At 46.4% G+C, this 18,367-nt stretch overlaps 1 protein-coding gene across 1 annotated transcript in view; it reads left to right on the top strand.

The window, feature by feature from the left end:
- Positions 1 to 18,367, top strand: part of insrb (insulin receptor b) — a 118,173-nt gene that overhangs the window by 74,150 nt on the left and 25,656 nt on the right. Inside the window, exons 3-9 of the mRNA XM_079506355.1 lie at positions 1,843 to 2,051; positions 2,888 to 3,021; positions 15,535 to 15,674; positions 16,304 to 16,448; positions 16,760 to 16,974; positions 17,098 to 17,224; positions 18,071 to 18,321. Coding sequence (XP_079362481.1) covers positions 1,843 to 2,051; positions 2,888 to 3,021; positions 15,535 to 15,674; positions 16,304 to 16,448; positions 16,760 to 16,974; positions 17,098 to 17,224; positions 18,071 to 18,321 — 1,221 coding nt within the window. The remainder of the gene's footprint in view (positions 1 to 1,842; positions 2,052 to 2,887; positions 3,022 to 15,534; positions 15,675 to 16,303; positions 16,449 to 16,759; positions 16,975 to 17,097; positions 17,225 to 18,070; positions 18,322 to 18,367) is intronic.

The following is an 18,367-nucleotide window of genomic DNA, read 5'->3' as shown; positions in this document are numbered from 1 at the left end:
GATATGGATATAGTCATGCCTTCCCATACGATATGGATATAGTCATGCCTTCCCATAGCCTAAGATATATGGATATAGTCATGCCGTCCCATAGCATAAGCAACGACAATGAGTAAATGGCATTTGATTAACACTTACATTGAATAAATATAGTATCCTTATTTATTTTTTATTACATTTTTATCCCATGATTTTTTCACCCATTGTCCATTATCTAATGCAGTGGTCCTCAAACTTATTTTTGGCTGTGCACCCCATGTTACCTCCTGACCTAGCTGACGCTCCCCTCAGCGCCTCGTTGCATTTGGCCGAAAATTATAATTTTTTTAATATGATTATGGCAAATAATCACAATGTCACTGCAAGAGACATGCAGCTGCTGTATACTCCCACAGCTGCTCTATACCTGTAGATCTCCTTACAACAGTGTTTTACAGGATTTCGCCGACTAGGCTAAATAACACCATAAAGCCACCATTACCCTTTTCATGTCACGCACCCCCTAGAGGGCGTCCGCGCACCATAAGGGGTGCACGCACCACAGTTTGGGAACCCCTGATCTAATGGGCTGTACTGTCCCTCTGCCAACCTGGGGAGAGCAACGTATTTACCTCATGCTTCGAGTAACCTTAGTTTCAATGAGGAGCTGCTCCAGCAAACAGAATCCTGCTGGGATTCCACAACAGTGTGGGGAGGGTGGCGAGTGCTGACTGAAAACCCGGCAGGTGCTGCTGATAATGCTGGCCTTGCCATTGGCCAGCCATTCTGTGAACCGCTCAGGGTTGCCGTTTTTCCACTCTATTTTATTTTTGGTTCTTTTGTGCCCAGATAAACTCCAGTGGCTCCGTCACTCTGGTCATTTTGGCCCTGAGATTTCTCTCTGCCCACGCCTTCCTGTTATGTTTTGTGATGCATTACGTTCCTTTATAGACAAACCCATGGAGGGGTGCCCTGGGCGCAGCCATAGCTGAGGTGTCGCATTAAGCGCAGCTTGACACATCAGCATTGATTGCCTACACCTGGCCTACAGGGCACAGCTCCATGGATTTTTCGAGATTGGGGTCAGAGAGACTGCAAGACCAGCATGGACAGGACCCTGGCCCTGCCTTCTGTCACCTTCTGTGCTGTGAGGCAGTTTAGTTTAGCTTAATTTAGTGCTTTAAAAGCAACGTGTGGGAAAGGTGTAGTTGACTTTGGGTCAGCCTCACTTACCATCCCAGTTCCCACTCGACTCAGCCAGACCCAGAATGGATGCAACATTTAGTTTGTGATGTGAACCTTCTTAATTTGTGACCAGATTTGACTGAGAGCCTGCCATCGTGCAACCTCCAGCTCTCAGAGGAGAAAAACTGAATTTATTTATATTTTATCCAAAATGAGTTGATAGCACAGGCAGACTCTTCACATACTAGAGCATGTCTGAAATAAATATCAGAGCTGAAATCGACATGTAAATATGAAATAAATACTTAAACAGCTAGGTGTAATGTTAGAGTCCACAGAAGTGAACCTTTCAAGCCTGTTTTCTCAATTTGCTGTTTTCTGAAAGACATTACTCTATAAGCCACATCTCCAAAACTGGTGGGTCAAACTGAACAACCAATATGTCAATTTGAAGCTATGATTCCCTGCTTTCATATGACATGAAAAAACAAACATTTAAAAAAAATCCAATGGCAGTCCCTCAGTCAAATTTGGCCACATTTTTTTTATAGATACTGACTTTTCAATGGGTTTGAATTGAAGGATATAGCAACTGTGCTGTGGACGCAAGCACAGGCTTATCAAAACCACTTTTTTTCTAACTTCGCTTTCTCTCTCTCTCTCTCTGTCTCCATCCAGTGTGCACAGAGAACTGTAAGCATGGAGCGTGCAGCCTCCAGGGCCATTGCTGCCATGACCAGTGTCTGGGCGGTTGCGGAGAGGTGGGGAACGCCAGTAGCTGTGTGGCCTGCAGGAACCTACAGCACGGAGACAACTGTGTGGAGAAGTGTCCCCCAGGATACTACGTCTTCAGGGGTTGGCGCTGTGTCAACTTTGCCTTCTGCCAGGTCAGTACTGGGGGGGTGGGATTGATGAAGTCATGGCAAATTATTAGTTTCATGCACACAGACATACTTAATTGTAAAGACACAGCTCAACTCAGGTCAACTGGTTGAACAGGTGGGGAAACAAGGCTAAGATGCATTGATCACGAGGCAAGCATTAGATCCACACTGCCCTGGTCATTCACATTCAGGGTTCCAGCCTGCCTCCTGCCAACCAAGTCTTTTTGTATTTTGGGCGGCGGTGGCTCAGGGGTAGAGTGGCTGGATGGTAACCGCAAGGTTGCCAGTTCGAACCCGGGCTCTCCCAGAGTTGGTGTCGAAGTGTCCTTGAGCAAGACACTGAACCCCTAATTGCTCCTGATGCCTTGCATGGTTTCCGCCACCATCGGTGTATGAATGTGTGTGTGTGAATGGGTGAATCTATGTAAAGCGCCTTGGATAAAAGCGCTATATAAATGCACCATTTACCATTTTTCATATAATTTAAAATGGTTATGGCCTCTAGTTTGAGAACAGTAAACGTGCTCTTCGGCTGACAAGTACTCGGCACTGTGTTTTCTCTGACTCACTTCTACGCACCCCTTTAGTCTTTTCCTGCCAGTTTTACCGACTCTTATGGCTTACGGCTTACATTGACAATGAATGGTAGACTTGCGTTGTTGTGTCTGCCCGTGTGAACTTGGAACAATAACATTGGGCTGCCAAAGCATTTCTGCATTCCCGCCTTTCAACGTAGAGGCCAATATGTCATTTAATGTTATGTAAAGTATTTTCCTTCACCCTGTGATCCAATCGAGCACAGCCTCTGTCTCTGTGTCTAACTCTACTGTTCTCTGCAGGATCTGCACAACCAGTGTAAGAGCAGTAAAAGGTTGCCACTGGACAGGGAGCCAGCCTGCCATGAGTACGTCATCCACAATGGAGCCTGTATACCCGAGTGTCCCTCTGGATATACAACCATCAACTCCACTACGTACGTCTGACTCCTACACACACACACGCACACGCACGCACACACGCACACACACATTTGAAATGTTTATTTATGTCCACATAATGAGAAGTACAGGAATACCTTGTACAAAGGACATAAACACTGCCAGTGCAGTTTGACAATAGGAGAGCAGCCAGTTACAACGTGCATGGACGGCAAAGCATCGTTACATACAGTACAGCTGACATGTCAGACACAGGGCAGCAGACATAAATCATGGATAAAGGAAACAACGCCTCCTCCAAATTGAGAACACACACACACACACACGCTCACACACACACGCTCACACTCATACAAACAGTAACCTTCACACGCAATTCACAACATGTCCTATATTTCTAAATGATTTATCCTCATTACTACCATGCCAGGCGCATTGGCGCATCATGGGCATAGCTTTCAATCTATCATGTCCCTATTTTGGGCCAAAAATCTGAAATCAACATCTACAAGCTCGCAACGTGTTGCACTGCACTATGCGTTGTGTGACCTTATAGAGGTTATGCTGCTCTCACTCAGTCATACTGCTTATTTTCACTATTCATCATACGGCAAAGTATAATATAGGGCTTAAGGGCTTAATCCCACAGTGACACCACCATCAACATGGCCACATTGTTGACAGTGACTTTCATTACATGATCTTAGATGTAACTGTCGCCCGCAACAATACCCCCTGACCTCATGTTCATCACAGGTGTCATGTGAACACTAAACACTCACAATAACATTACGCGCAACAGATGGTGGCGTTTGGAAGTTGATCAAACACAATGTGAAGGGGGGGAGGGGGGGTTGGGATCCACTATGGAAAGTCTCCAGCTTCCCTGTGAGAAAGCAGGTTGACTTCACAGAGAAGACATGACGTGTATACTGTATGGTAATAGACAAACATCTGTATTTATCTATACAGTACAGCTGTAGTTATACTGTACTATATGGGCCATTCTACCGAATTGGTTCAAATTCAGAGTTTGAAATTGTGTGAAATTTGTATGCTATTTTGGATTTTCTTTTACCATATTCATGTTGCACCAGATCTAAGGGACACATATTTAGTAAAGGCACACTCAATTATCATATTGTATGCAATTTGAATTTGTAGAATGGCCCATATACATGATTAAGACACAGCGGCCGGCCGGCTCCTTTTCAGACTGTTATCATAGTCACGATTGACATTTATATGTTATTTTGTTTAAAACGTCCTAAAAATTTACAATTTTGGAATGATGAGGTTTCCACCCGTCGGCGAGGATCCCCACAGCCAGATACATAACCCAACTAACACAGCCAGATACATAACCCAACTAACACAGCCAGATACATAACCCAACTAATTGCATGTGAAGGGAGGAAAATACCTGCTGTGCAGGAGGGGTGACCTTGTGTGACCTGTGACCTTGTCCCCGGGTTCTCTTCTGAGCAACCCGCTAGCATACAGACACGCAGGATGGGAACAGGTTGGTATGTTCTTGCTGTGGTTGGCAAGGTTTGGAAATCATAGTTGCCTAGAAGATCAAAGAAAAACATGACACACACACACACACACACACACACACACAACCAATTTTAAATTATTATATATAACCAACTATTCATTCTCACTTACTGAGCATTTACTTCTAAAAAGTTCAAGGTATTTGGCTTAAAGTGACAAAACATTATTCACGTATATGACGGGCCCGCTTTGAATGGACCGTGAGAGTCGAACAGCCAGTCACTATACCGTACCGTGCAGGCAGTCAGTCCACAGTCGTTTTTCAGTCAAGCTGTGATACCGTATGGCTTAACCGTTTCAACACAGTTTTTCAATCAATTTCCAACTCTGGCCATTTGTAAGAGCACTTTTTTCCACTAGTTTATTTGACAAATGCAGTGGATTCATGTTCAGGCCACCAGTCGTGTTCTCCCTTTATATAGCAATACTTTGTACTGTCCTATTCATGAGAAGTTAAAATCGGTCAATTCATTAATTGTAATGACATTGACCATGTCTTGACACTTGAACAAGTGAAACGGCAATTCAGGCGAGTGCATGTGGATGTGACACAGTGTAATGCCAGTATGTACAGTTGGAGGCCATCGATATTGTCCTTTTCTTTTTGCTGAGGTTTGCGTGATCTGCGCAAAAGGACAGTTAACCCATTTTGGGCGGGAACCCCTTTTGGTGTTTTAAACATTGTTATAATTTAGCTATTGAAAAATAGCAGATCTACAAGCTCATAGCGCGCCACCGAGTGGCGCGCTACGAGCTTGTAGGTCTGCTATTTTTGAAAAATCGTGAAAATATTTATTTCAGAAAACTGGAGGATTTAGAAGGATTTAAAAAAAAATTGAGGTCAGGCCTAAATGGGTCAAATGATAAGGGACAATATCGGTGGCACCCAACTGTACATGGTACAGTACATGCAGCCACCATGGACATGTTTTGAGGTCCTCTGCTATAGTATTATTTTAGTCCACATGAATCACAGCAAAGTCTGGTCCATGTATGCTACAGACTAAACTCAGTTGTGGATCTAATCCACATACTAAACATGTTTAGTGTCACTGACACAGTACACATCTAGTGCTAATGAATTGTACTGTCATGAAGTCTCCAACATTTATACTGCAAAAGATTGCAGCATTCACGTTTCTTTTAGCCCATTAAAACCGGGAAAGCACCGGTGTCAATTTAGATTTTAGCGTTGGCTATTGAAAAATACTGTAGCAGATCTGACTGCTTGTACATATGCTATTTCTGAACATTTTTGAAAATTCTTGAAAGTGGTTGAAATATTTTGATTAATTTTGATTTGTTTTAAAGGACAACTTTGTGTTAATTTTTTTTCATTTGCTGCTTTCTTTCGTTTTAGCGATTTTAGCTATTTTTGACAGGGGGGCGGGGGCATTCGAACATGGGGCTAAATACGTCCTTTTTTACAAAGATTTACAGCGAACAATATTTCCTATAGTCCTACTAGACCTTTTGGAAATTACATCTGGCCACAAAAGATCACAGGATCTACTGAATGTGAAGGTAGAGGTACTAGGGGGATGCCATACTGTGTGTCGAGGCTCAATATGTCAGTTTGTCACATTCAATAGATCCTGTGATCTTTTGTGGCCAGATATAATTTCTTGGGGTCTAGTAGGATTATAGTAAATAATACAAAAATAAATCACATTTTTTTGTAATAAAATACATATTTAGGACCATGTTCGGATGCCCTGCCACCCTTTCAAAAATAGCTAAAATCGCTAAAACAAAAGAAAGCAGCAAATGAAAAACCATTAACACTCATCATTTACTTTCTCTAATAACAACCTAAAACATGAACCTTGGTTGAAAAAAAACTAAAGTTGTCCTTTAAACTCAAATCTTCTCTGCTGGGGGTCCCTGGTACAGAACATATTCAGATGGGGGTTCGCGGTCAAATTAATTTGAGGGACCGTGGTGAGAGAAAGTTTGAGAACTACTGATTTTAGCGTCCAGTCTTAATGGTTTAAACATCTCCAGCATTCAATTGCCATAAGTGTAGTGCGACTTGAACAGGTTGTGTCACCAAAATGTGCTCACTGTTGTGCAGATGATTATGTATGTGTGGAGCATATAAACCCAGCCGTGCTACTGTCACCCCCCCTATACTGTAGATGCAAAGTGTCTAATTAGCGCATAACACCCAGCTTGTAAACTCTGTCAATAAACCGGCTCCTGCCTTGCTGCGTTTCAATAAATAACCCAAAACACGTTAGAGGAATGCAAACGGCACGTTTCGGCAACGTGAAGTTATACGTATCGAGAGTGGGACGTGACAAACGTGTCAGGAGAGAGGAAATAATAAGAGCACAGGGAGCAGGAGGGAAGAGGAGAAGGCATGTAGGAGGAGATGCACAGGGAGCAGGAGGGAAGAGGAGAAGGCATGCAGGAGGAGATGGATACAGAGCACAGGGAGCAGGAGGGAAGAGGAGAAGGCATGTAGGAGGAGATGGATACAGAGGGAGCAGGAGGGAAGAGGAGAAGGCATGTAGGAGGAGATGGATACAGAGGGAGCAGGAGGGAAGAGGAGAAGGCATGTAGGAGGAGATGGATACAGAGGGAGCAGGAGGGAAGAGGAGAAGGCATGTAGGAGGAGATGGATACAGAGGGAGCAGGAGGGAAGAGGAGAAGGCATGTAGGAGGAGATGGATACAGAGGGAGCAGGAGGGAAGAGGAGAAGGCATGTAGGAGGAGATGCACAGGGAGCAGGAGGGAAGAGGAGAAGGCATGTAGGAGGAGATGCACAGGGAGCAGGAGGGAAGAGGAGAAGGCATGTAGGAGGAGATGCACAGGGAGCAGGAGGGCAGAGGAGAAGGCATGTAGGAGGAGATGCACAGGGAGCAGGAGGGAAGAGGAGAAGGCATGTAGGAGGAGATGGATACAGAGCACAGGGAGCAGGAGGGAAGAGGAGAAGGCATGTAGGAGGAGATGGATACAGAGGGAGCAGGAGGGAAGAGGAGAAGGCATGTAGGAGGAGATGGATACAGGGAGCAGGAGGGAAGAGGAGAAGGCATGTAGGAGGAGATGCACAGGGAGCAGGAGGGAAGAGGAGAAGGCATGTAGGAGGAGATGCACAGGGAGCAGGAGGGAAGAGGAGAAGGCATGCAGGAGGAGATGCACAGGGAGCAGGAGGGAAGAGGAGAAGGCATGTAGGAGGAGATGGATACAGGGAGCAGGAGGGAAGAGGAGAAGGCATGTAGGAGGAGATGGATACAGGGAGCAGGAGGGAAGAGGAGAAGGCATGTAGGAGGAGATGCACAGGGAGCAGGAGGGAAGAGGAGAAGGCATGTAGGAGGAGATGGATACAGGGAGCAGGAGGGAAGAGGAGAAGGCATGTAGGAGGAGATGGATACAGGGAGCAGGAGGGAAGAGGAGAAGGCATGTAGGAGGAGATGCACAGGGAGCAGGAGGGAAGAGGAGAAGGCATGTAGGAGGAGATGGATACAGAGCACAGGGAGCAGGAGGGAAGAGGAGAAGGCATGTAGGAGGAGATGGCTACAGAGCACAGGGAGCAGGAGGGAAGAGGAGAAGGCATGTAGGAGGAGATGGATACAGAGGGAGCAGGAGGGAAGAGGAGAAGGCATGTAGGAGGAGATGGATACAGAGGGAGCAGGAGGGAAGAGGAGAAGGCATGTAGGAGGAGATGGATACAGAGGGAGCAGGAGGGAAGAGGAGAAGGCATGCAGGAGGAGATGCACAGGGAGCAGGAGGGAAGAGGAGAAGGCATGTAGGAGGAGATGGATACAGAGCACAGGGAGCAGGAGGGAAGAGGAGAAGGCATGTAGGAGGAGATGGATACAGAGGGAGCAGGAGGGAAGAGGAGAAGGCATGTAGGAGGAGATGGATACAGAGGGAGCAGGAGGGAAGAGGAGAAGGCATGTAGGAGGAGATGGATACAGGGAGCAGGAGGGAAGAGGAGAAGGCATGCAGGAGGAGATGCACAGGGAGCAGGAGGGAAGAGGAGAAGGCATGTAGGAGGAGATGGATACAGAGGGAGCAGGAGGGAAGAGGAGAAGGCATGTAGGAGGAGATGGCTACAGAGCACAGGGAGCAGGAGGGAAGAGGAGAAGGCATGTAGGAGGAGATGGATACAGAGGGAGCAGGAGGGAAGAGGAGAAGGCATGCAGGAGGAGATGCACAGGGAGCAGGAGGGAAGAGGAGAAGGCATGTAGGAGGAGATGGATACAGAGCACAGGGAGCAGGAGGGAAGAGGAGAAGGCATGTAGGAGGAGATGGCTACAGAGCACAGGGAGCAGGAGGGAAGAGGAGAAGGCATGTAGGAGGAGATGGATACAGAGGGAGCAGGAGGGAAGAGGAGAAGGCATGTAGGAGGAGATGGATACAGAGGGAGCAGGAGGGAAGAGGAGAAGGCATGTAGGAGGAGATGGATACAGGGAGCAGGAGGGAAGAGGAGAAGGCATGCAGGAGGAGATGCACAGGGAGCAGGAGGGAAGAGGAGAAGGCATGTAGGAGGAGATGGATACAGAGGGAGCAGGAGGGAAGAGGAGAAGGCATGCAGGAGGAGATGCACAGGGAGCAGGAGGGAAGAGGAGAAGGCATGTAGGAGGAGATGGATACAGTGCACAGGGAGCAGGAGGGAAGAGGAGAAGGCATGTAGGAGAAGATGGATACAGAGGTGTTTTTCTGAGTTTGAGCTAATAGCAGCAGGTTGTGTGCTAGAGATGTCTGCGAGGCCAAAAGCCACAGGTTGCTGGATGATTGATGGTGTTTGTGTGTTTCTGGTATACGTGTGTGTGTGTGTGTGTGTGTGTGTGTGTGTGTGTGTGTGTGTGTGTGTGTGTGTGTGTGTGTGTGTGTGTGTGTGTGTGTGTGTGTGTGTGTGTGTGTGTGTGTGTGTGTGTGTGTGTGTGTGTGTGTGTGTGTGTGTGTGTGTGTGTGTGTGTGTGTGTGTGTGTGTGTGTGTGTGTGTGTGTGTGTGTGTGTGTGTGTGTGTGTGGGGAACGTGTTGGTGACTACATTACTCTGGCCTCGGGAAGGCTGTGTTGCTTTTTCCAGGTGCAGTCTGAGGGGAAATATCCACTGTGTCCAGATAGGGAGAGGTATAAATAGATCTATTTATTAGGTAAATAACACACACAAAACACACAGAGCGGGAGGGCAGTTCTTTACACCCCATATTAAAACAGATTAACAGTCCCCTGTACACCCAATGGGAACAGGACTAAGGACACTTCATCCAACGTGTGTGTGTGTGTGTTTCGTGCACTTGGGAAAGGGGGTGGGGGGGCTCGGGGGGCGGTGACTTTCCCTTGCATGGTGCCAGCCTACAGGGATTATCAGGTGCTTAGGCAGTGAGGAACATTGCTTAAAGGCTCAGTCATACACCCCAAGGCATGAGGCAGAAGCTGCGTGTGTGCATTTGTGTGTGTGTGTGTGTGCGTGTGTGCGTGCGTGTGCGCGTGCATGCATGCGTGTGCGTGCGTGCGTCGTGGGCGCATTATGTGATATACTGTACCAGAAAGTTCTTTTCCATTAGGATTCTGCTGCAGTTGCAACATCACGGCCTGACTGTGTTGTGTGTGTGTGTGTTGGTTTGGTTTCAGTAGGAGAGAACGTCATCATAGTGGCTTAGCTGGCAGCAGCCAGCTACACTCAGACACACAAATCACCCATCTAGACAGCCAGACGGACACACACAAGCGCACACGCAAGCACACTTCTTGGATGGAAATGGACTAGGTGTTGGGAGGGCAGGAGAACAGTAGAAAAGGCAGGAGAGCCAGAGGTTCGCATCACATTGATTGTGCATTGACAGTGCATCGCAGATATTCTCCTAAACCGAATAGAAATAAAACAATCCCCTTCCTTATGCCTGATTTATACTTGGTTGCATGCTGGTGTCACGCACCAACAGTAGACGATCTGCAAGGGAACAATGTGTTGTGCTTAGCTTGTATATCAGCCATTTTCGGTGCACAACACGCCGTGCACAGGCTATGGGCAGTCCTCCTCCGTGCCTTTTACCCCCTCCGTTTTTCTCTCTATCTCTGTCTCGTTCTCTGGGTTTTTACAGACAGCTAAATGTGCTCTCTAGGCATTCGACCTTTGCTAACACCCATGACAGAATTTGTTCGTCTTTCCTGGAGGCTCAAGCAACACAGTGGGGTGTGTGTGTGTCTGTGTCTGTGTGTGTGCGTGTATGCGTGTGCGTGTGTGTGTGTGCGTGTACAGTATGTGTGTGTGTGTGTGTGTGTGTGTGCGTGCGTGTGGTCGTCGGGTTCCGCCGGGCCCTGGACCAAACCAAAGAGTCAGCTGTGGCCTGTGTGTTCTGGATGGTTCTAGCAGACGGCCAGAGTCACAGAGTTCAGCCGGACAGATAAACACTGTCCCTTTAAGAGCTGGACCCAGGCTGTTTGTCTGTCTGTGTTTTTCAATACAACGGCTCAAAACATTTCTCTCTTTCGGTCTTTCCTGCACTGCGACTAGAGCAGCGGTTCTCAACCTGTGGGACACAACCAAATAATTAGCAAAACACTTTGACATGACATTCGTTCATTCACAGTCGACTGACTGATCATGCAAATCAACATGCTCTGAAAATGCACGTGGCGTCTGACCACTTAACACAACCGGCTGCCTTGTTAAGTGGTCAGATGGGTGGGCCACGGCGAAGACTTTCAAGATTTTACAAGTGGGCCCTGAGCCAGGAAAGGTTGAGAGGCACTGAACTAGAGCATTACATTTTGAGAAGCTGAATTTGTGATTTTCCATGTGGGGGAGAGAGAGAATGAGACAGAGAGACGGGGACTATCCTCCTGTCTATTTTTCCCTTTATTTTTGTTGTTTTGGAGCGTTCACTACAGACTGTTTCCACTCAGACAGAAGTCGTTGGGGTGGGGGACTGATATGTGGTATTAAGAGCTTAATGCGATGGAAGCTTGGAGAGGCCGGCTGTGTAATGGGTCATTTGTTAGCATCATGGTAGATAGTAGGAGAGAGGCCAGCCAACGACCAAAACGGCTCCCCTGGGACTTTTGAGGGAGCAGGGGGGCTGTGTGTGTGTGTGTGCGCACGTGTTTGTGCGTAGAGGAAGGACTACTATCTGTACCAAGTAGACCTACTGCACATGTAAACAGGGCTGTTACCTTTAATCTAAACTATTAAATAGTCTTGAGAAAAAAATACTGCTATTTGTCCTAAAGTGACTGCAAAAAATGCTGCTATTTGTTAAAAAAAAACATTAACATGTATATAACGATGCAATGTGACAAAGCTCTGTTTACTTGCTGTACCCCCTCCAACTGTATATACTTCTCAACAGTTTTAATTGTATTTTGATGGTTTGGCAATGTAAACGTATGTTTTCTCATGCCAATAAAGCTCCTTTGAATTGAATTGTGTAGGGATTTCAAACAAACGTGCCAGTTTGTTGTAATTGTGTGTATGTGCGTGCGTGCCTGTGTGTGTACGTATTGAGTCACTAAGGGGAGGTTATAATAAGGGCAGCATAAACACAGCATTAATACAGGGTGAGCTAGTGAACGAGGAGCCCATGCAGTGCTCTGGTGGCCCCTGCAGTGAACAATAGCTGCTTTTGTCAGCCCTGCCCACAGCTCAGTCAGCTCAGGGGCTGCTTTAAACAGGTGGCTGCTAAGGCTGCCTTTTGATGCCATTGTCTCCTTACCCCTGAGTTTTGGAAGCCTGATTGGATTTCTTTAACATCCTCCCCCTCGACCCCCACCTCGCCGCACATTAGCAGATCTGTTTTTCCAGGAATCATTTTGAGGCAACTCTGTCGGCTTGTCCTCAGTCCACCCCTCCTCCTCCTCACCTCGAATCCACTCCTCTCCTCCACACAGCTCCCCATACTCGCCTCTCCCACTCTACTCTACTCTCCCACACTCTACTTCATTGATTGATTGATTCGTTTATTGAACATAAATGTAAAGACAGCAACAGAGTACAGTCAAACACCAAAAAAAGTCCTTGCGGTGTTCCAAAAAAAGTCCTTGCGGAATAAAACAAATCTCGGGATGCCGGGCATGGGATCCATTGCAAAGGTGAATCAGTTAACATGTCAGTTTCTGTTGTGCTACGGGCAGCTGCAGCCACCCGCCTACCCAGAAATGTAGTCTCTGGGTTGTTTGACTCGTTTCTAGCGCTTATTGTGTTACTCTTTGGGTATATTTGTACATTTCCACCTTCAGTCGATGCTTCATATCCATATGAGTGAAAAGGCCGGGATGATCGGTTTATTTTCACAGTTCGGTTTATTTTCACACACAGTTCTTATATGAAGAGATCTAAAATCCCCCTATGGGGATTTCAATGCAAATAAAAAGTACACAAACCTGTGGACTGGCGCCCTCTACAGACAGTGACGTCAGGACTTCGGTGCTCTATTGCTGATATTGTCCCCAGAAGGAGCATGCGTGAGGAATTCTTGGGAAGTTTGGGGATGTGGGGGGTGGCTCAGTGTGAAGTAGCTAGTTGAGAGAGATCGGTAGTTAGTTTGATTGCTGAGTGTGGGTTGGGGGAAGTGGGAGGGGTTTTGGGGGGCACGCGCGGAGGGGTGCTTGTAGCTGTCTCTGGTTGTGGTGGCGACCGACAGACGGACCGACCGACGGTCCTTTTAGCTTATGTCTAAACCAGATCTGTGTGGTTACGGATGTCAAGGCTAGAAGTGGAATTAAAGAGAGGGATTATGTTCTTTGGAGAGGGCTTGAGGGGGAAAAAAAACACAGATTGCTGCTCATTTGTGAATGAAGTGGTGGGTCCCTTTTTCTCTGTGGTGTGTCTCTGGCCTGCGCGCTACACTGGTCCTGGCTTTTGTGAATGAATTCCTGAAAGGCAACGCTATCAAGGCCACGCTGTGTGTGTGTGTGTGTGTGTGTGTGTGTGTGTGTGTGTGTGTGTGTGTGTGTGTGTGTGTGTGTGTGTGTGTGTGTGTGTGTGTGTGTGTGTGTGTGTGTGTGTGTGTGTGTGTGTGTGTGTGTGTGTGTGTGTGTGTGTGTGTGTGTGTGTGTGCGCGCGTGTGCGCATGTGCGCATGTGCGTCTGTGTTTTGCAGGAAGAGGACGCCACAGAGTGTGCTTTGAGAGAGAGAGAGTGAGAGTGAAACTGAGCAAGGCCCTTTAGGGACTGCAGCTGGGGTTCCAGCCATGTTGTTTTGTTGTGTCTGATTGGGCTCTGTGCATGTGCATGTCTGTGTTGCATGAAAAACAGAAGTGAAGCGGAGCATGTGACTGTATATGTAAAGAAAAATAAAAGGGAAGGAGCTTCAGCCTTGGAGAACAGATTACATAATCTAATTACGCTTCTAAAAGCCAATGGATTAATTTCAGGATTTATCTGAATCCATCTTCCCAAATGGAGATTCCACGGTGCTGTTTTATTTGGCCCAATAATCCTATTGCTGATTATTTTTATTTTATTAAAAAAATAAATGAAAGGAGCTACTGGTATTTATTTTTTATCTTTGGAGGGCTTTTCTGAGCCTTTATTTGACGGGTTCAGTGGAGAGACAGGAAACGGGAAGAGAGAATAGGGGAGGACATGCAGCAGGTGGTCTGGCCGCTCAGGAATCAAACCTGGGACTGACTGTCGGCCTTTAGAGTCCATGTGGTATTGCCTTAATACTTTCCCCGCCGAAAAACGTAACCTACATTAATCATTAGTCTCGTCAAGCACCAATAAACGTAAGTTACGTTTATTCAGTTGTATAAATCCGATCTAGTCGAAAGGCTACTCACATTAGCTTCGAATGACTATCCGTTGTTAGCCATAACACTGGACTGCCCCATCTTGATTTGCGCGCCGTGCACCCACGCTTTCAGTCGCTTTTATCTCCAATTCCCCAATTATGGTTGAACGGGGGGATATCCTGGCATATAGTAATCATTCTTGAATTAATCCTGGCGGCCAAACGGTTAACTGTTCGTCGCTATAGCCCCAGCAAATACATTTTTTCATGATTCTTCAAAATACAAGCACAACTGTAAAGAAATCTGAGGATGCATCATATTTCTAAAAGCAGGTCATCCGTGTCATGTCCATCTGCCTTTTGGGGTAGTTTTTGTCTAGACATGGAGCCACAGGGATTTAGTCTCTGGATGTGCGTGTGTACAGGGTGCGTGCACACGTGTGAGTGGATGTAATTTATTCCATTTCACAGCCCAGTCAGATGTTTACTGTTTGCATTCCCCAGAAAAGATGTCTTGTTATTTCATAAGGGTGTGTCATGCTGTGTCCTGGTCCACGCAGCGCCAACACATCACATTCACATTCCAGTCTCCTTCACATTCCAGTCTCCTTCACATTCCGTCCTTCTCCATTTCATATGGGTTCAGGGCAGGAAGTGTTTTTATTTGATCTTTTATTTATTTGTTGCCCCCCAGCCCCCCTCTCCCTCACAGTGGTATGTACATTATGCAATTCAGCAGTCACTTTCACTGTGTAATACAGTATGTCTAACCCCACTTTGTTGTTCACTTCCACTTAAAGCATCGCCCAGAGACCTTAGTGACCTGCCAATGTCTCATGGCACTTAGCTTGTTATGTAGGAATGCAAAATAAACAACAGTGAGAGGAGTGCATTATGGTAAGTTGTTATGAACGTTGTAGTCTGTCTGACAGGTTTGCAGGAATGCATCGAGTGTCCCTGTTTATCAAATAGACGTAAGGATGGTTCATGGCCGTCAATGGCAATGTGTCGTGTCCCTGAGTCTTCAGTCAGGACACCAAACCCATAAGTTGTTCACTCAGTTGTAAAGTGTTCTAGACAAAGCCTGATTTATACCTTGTCGCGTGATGGAGTCGGGTTCCGAATGTAGCCACTCTACATGCTGACAACGCTATTCAACGCTACACACACACACACACACACACACACACACACACACACACACACACACACACACACACACACACTTGCTCTCACCTGCTTTCAGTTGGTGTTAATTTCAAGGCTTGGATTTTAATGTGAGTATATGTGTCTTTGTGCAGGTTGGAGTGTTCACCGTGTGCAGGCCTGTGTCCCAAGCTGTGTATGGGGAATAAGACCGTGGACTCTGTGAACTCTGCCCAGGAACTGAGAGGGTGCACCGTCCTCAACGGCAACATGATCATCAAGATTCGAGGGGGGAGTGAGTACTACCGTTCCTTGAGCCTGGTTCATGGCTCGCCTGGTCTCACAAGGCACCATCTCCTGAAACAAATCTCCCATTTGTGGGTTGGCCTGTGTGTGGACAATTGCCTGAATGAAAACATCTTATTCAGTGGGATTATTTCAAAATGGAGATTAAGACAGCGAAAGCTCACGTGCAAATGGGCGAAAGGAATCATGAACCAGGCTTTAATGTCTGCTCTAGGCCGACTCTCTGTGTAGACCTCTCTTTCTCTCTCTCATTTTTCTTATCATTCCCCTGTCAGGTTATTTTGTTACAACTGATGTTTGGATGATGAAATGTATGTTAATTACCCCTGTATTAACATTATGGAGGAATCTATAGCTCATATTTCACAGATTCACACCCTGGGTGTCGTGTTTGTCTGTTGTGCTGTCCCACTGTTAGTCAACCTGTTTGTCCAACCATCTCTCTGTAGAACTGTATTCCTTTGTCTTTATAGAAAACGCTGTGGCTGTCTCTCTGACCTCTTAACCCGTCTCCCGTTACAGACGGACAACCCACTGGTTGTCTATCTTTCTTGTTCGCTGTTTTGAGGACACTATGGTTATCTGTCTGTCTGACCACTTATCTCACTTTCCTTGTAGATAATATAGCAGCTGAGCTGGAGGCTAACTTGGGGCAGCTGGAAGAGATCACAGGCTACCTGACCATCCGCAGAGCCTACGCCCTGGTCTCCCTCTCCTTCCTCCGCAAGCTGCGCGTCATCAAGGGAGAGCAGCTGGAGCTAGAGTAAGTCGTCTTCTCAACCTCGGCTGCTTTTATTCTTTTTGATGGGAAACTGTGCTTGAGTTGTAATGAACAGTAGATATATACTGTTCATCAAGGCGATATCTGACAAATCTGACAAAGGCAGTGTATGACGAAGACTGTAATACATATGTAGGTGAGTTTAAAATATCATAGTGTAACATGTATATTGATTATCACCCAGGCAGTCGTTGTTGTCCAAGGTTATCCTGCATCAGCCCTCGGTTGGATCTATTGATCCCCCACCCCCCCCTCTCTCTCATTCTCTCTCTCTCACGCTTCCTCTCTCTCAGTGTCTACTCCTTCTATGCATTGGACAACCAGAACTTGCGTCAGCTGTGGGATTGGTCCAAGCACAACCTGACCATCCAGAACGGCCGCATGTTCTTCCACTCCAACTCCAAGCTCTGCATGACTGAGATCCGCAAGATGGAGGCTGTGACGGGAACCCGGGAGCGTAACCTTAAGAGTGACATCGCTATCCGTACCAACGGTGACCTGGCCTCCTGTAAGAGACACAGATTTTGTGATGGCTGCTGAACGAGATGATTGCTTTATTTTAACAATTTCTCTTTCTTTTTTATCTACAAGGATGATACCACAACCTAAAACTCTGTCCCTTTTTTACCAGGTGAGAATAAGCGGCTAAATTTCACCCAGATCAGGACACTGTCGGATAAGATCATGGTAAAGTGGGAACCCTTCTGGCCTCCAGACTACAGAGACCTGCTGGGCTTCATGGTGCTCTACAAAGAAGCGTATGTATCTGACAAACACCAGGGCTTCTTCTCACATTGCCAAGGACTTTATCACATCAACAACAACATTTTACTTTTTTATCTTCACAACTTGCAGTGAAATGCTTTGTGGGTTACTGTTACAGTACCTGGATAAGGGCCAGTTCACTGTCTCTCAAACCAGACATCTCTTCCACAATCCTTGATTGCTACAACAAGTCTGTAATTCTGCCCTCATAATGGTTCAGGACTAAAAACAGAAAAACCTCCACATAAATATTTTTAATTTCTATTTCTGATAAGTAGCAAACTAGATGGGATTTGAATTGATTAGCTGATTTACAGTTATTTACACGACTACAAATGCGTAACGGCAGTTACTTTCTACAGTATGTACAGACTATTAAAACGAATTATGCTAAGGTGTATACAAAACTTTAGAATCAAAACCACGGGGTGCCTTGGATGTGTATAGGTGTCTTTAGGTCTTTTTTATTGATGTAAAAAAAAAACTTATTTTTTTGTGTTGGCCTTTCCTTCTTCATCGTACTCCTTGTGTTTCGTGCATGCGCACTGCCGTTCACTTCCTTGTTTACGTCCCGATTAGAATAGGAGGTAGAGTGAGGTAAGAAGATCGTGATCTGAAGATCATGCCTCCCGGTTTTCGGGGTTCTAACGGAAGGCGAGGCTTTTCAGAGTAAAATCTGCCTCATCTGCTGGGACTCTAGCACCATTATTTTGAAGAATTCCCCAGCAAAAGAAGAGTTAATAGCGAGTAGTGGTCTAGCTTGATCAATCTAAGCTTATTGTAAGTCCAAACTTTTACCAACACTCTCTCAATGTGTCTCTTGTGTCCCTTCATCCCAGGCCTTATGCCAATGTGACTGAGTTTGATGGGCAGGACGCTTGCGGCTCCAACAGCTGGGTGATCGCAGATGTGGATCCACCATCCCGCCCCACCGAACACAGGGAGCAGCAGGAGCCTGGCCACCTGATCCGACCTCTGAAGCCCTGGACTCAGTACGCCATCATGGTCAAGACCCAGCTGTCTGCCTCTGACGAGCACCAGATCCACGGAGCCAAGAGTGACATCATCTACGTACGCACCAACGCCACCAGTGAGTCACAGTGCATACATACAAGTTCACAGACACACATTTTAAA

Source organism: Electrona antarctica (genome assembly GCF_951216825.1).
Source record: "Electrona antarctica genome assembly, chromosome: 7".
Lineage (NCBI taxonomy): Eukaryota > Metazoa > Chordata > Actinopteri > Myctophiformes > Myctophidae > Electrona > Electrona antarctica.
The sequence above is the reverse complement of the archived record's forward strand: the minus strand, read 5'-3'. Positions and strand labels throughout refer to the sequence as shown.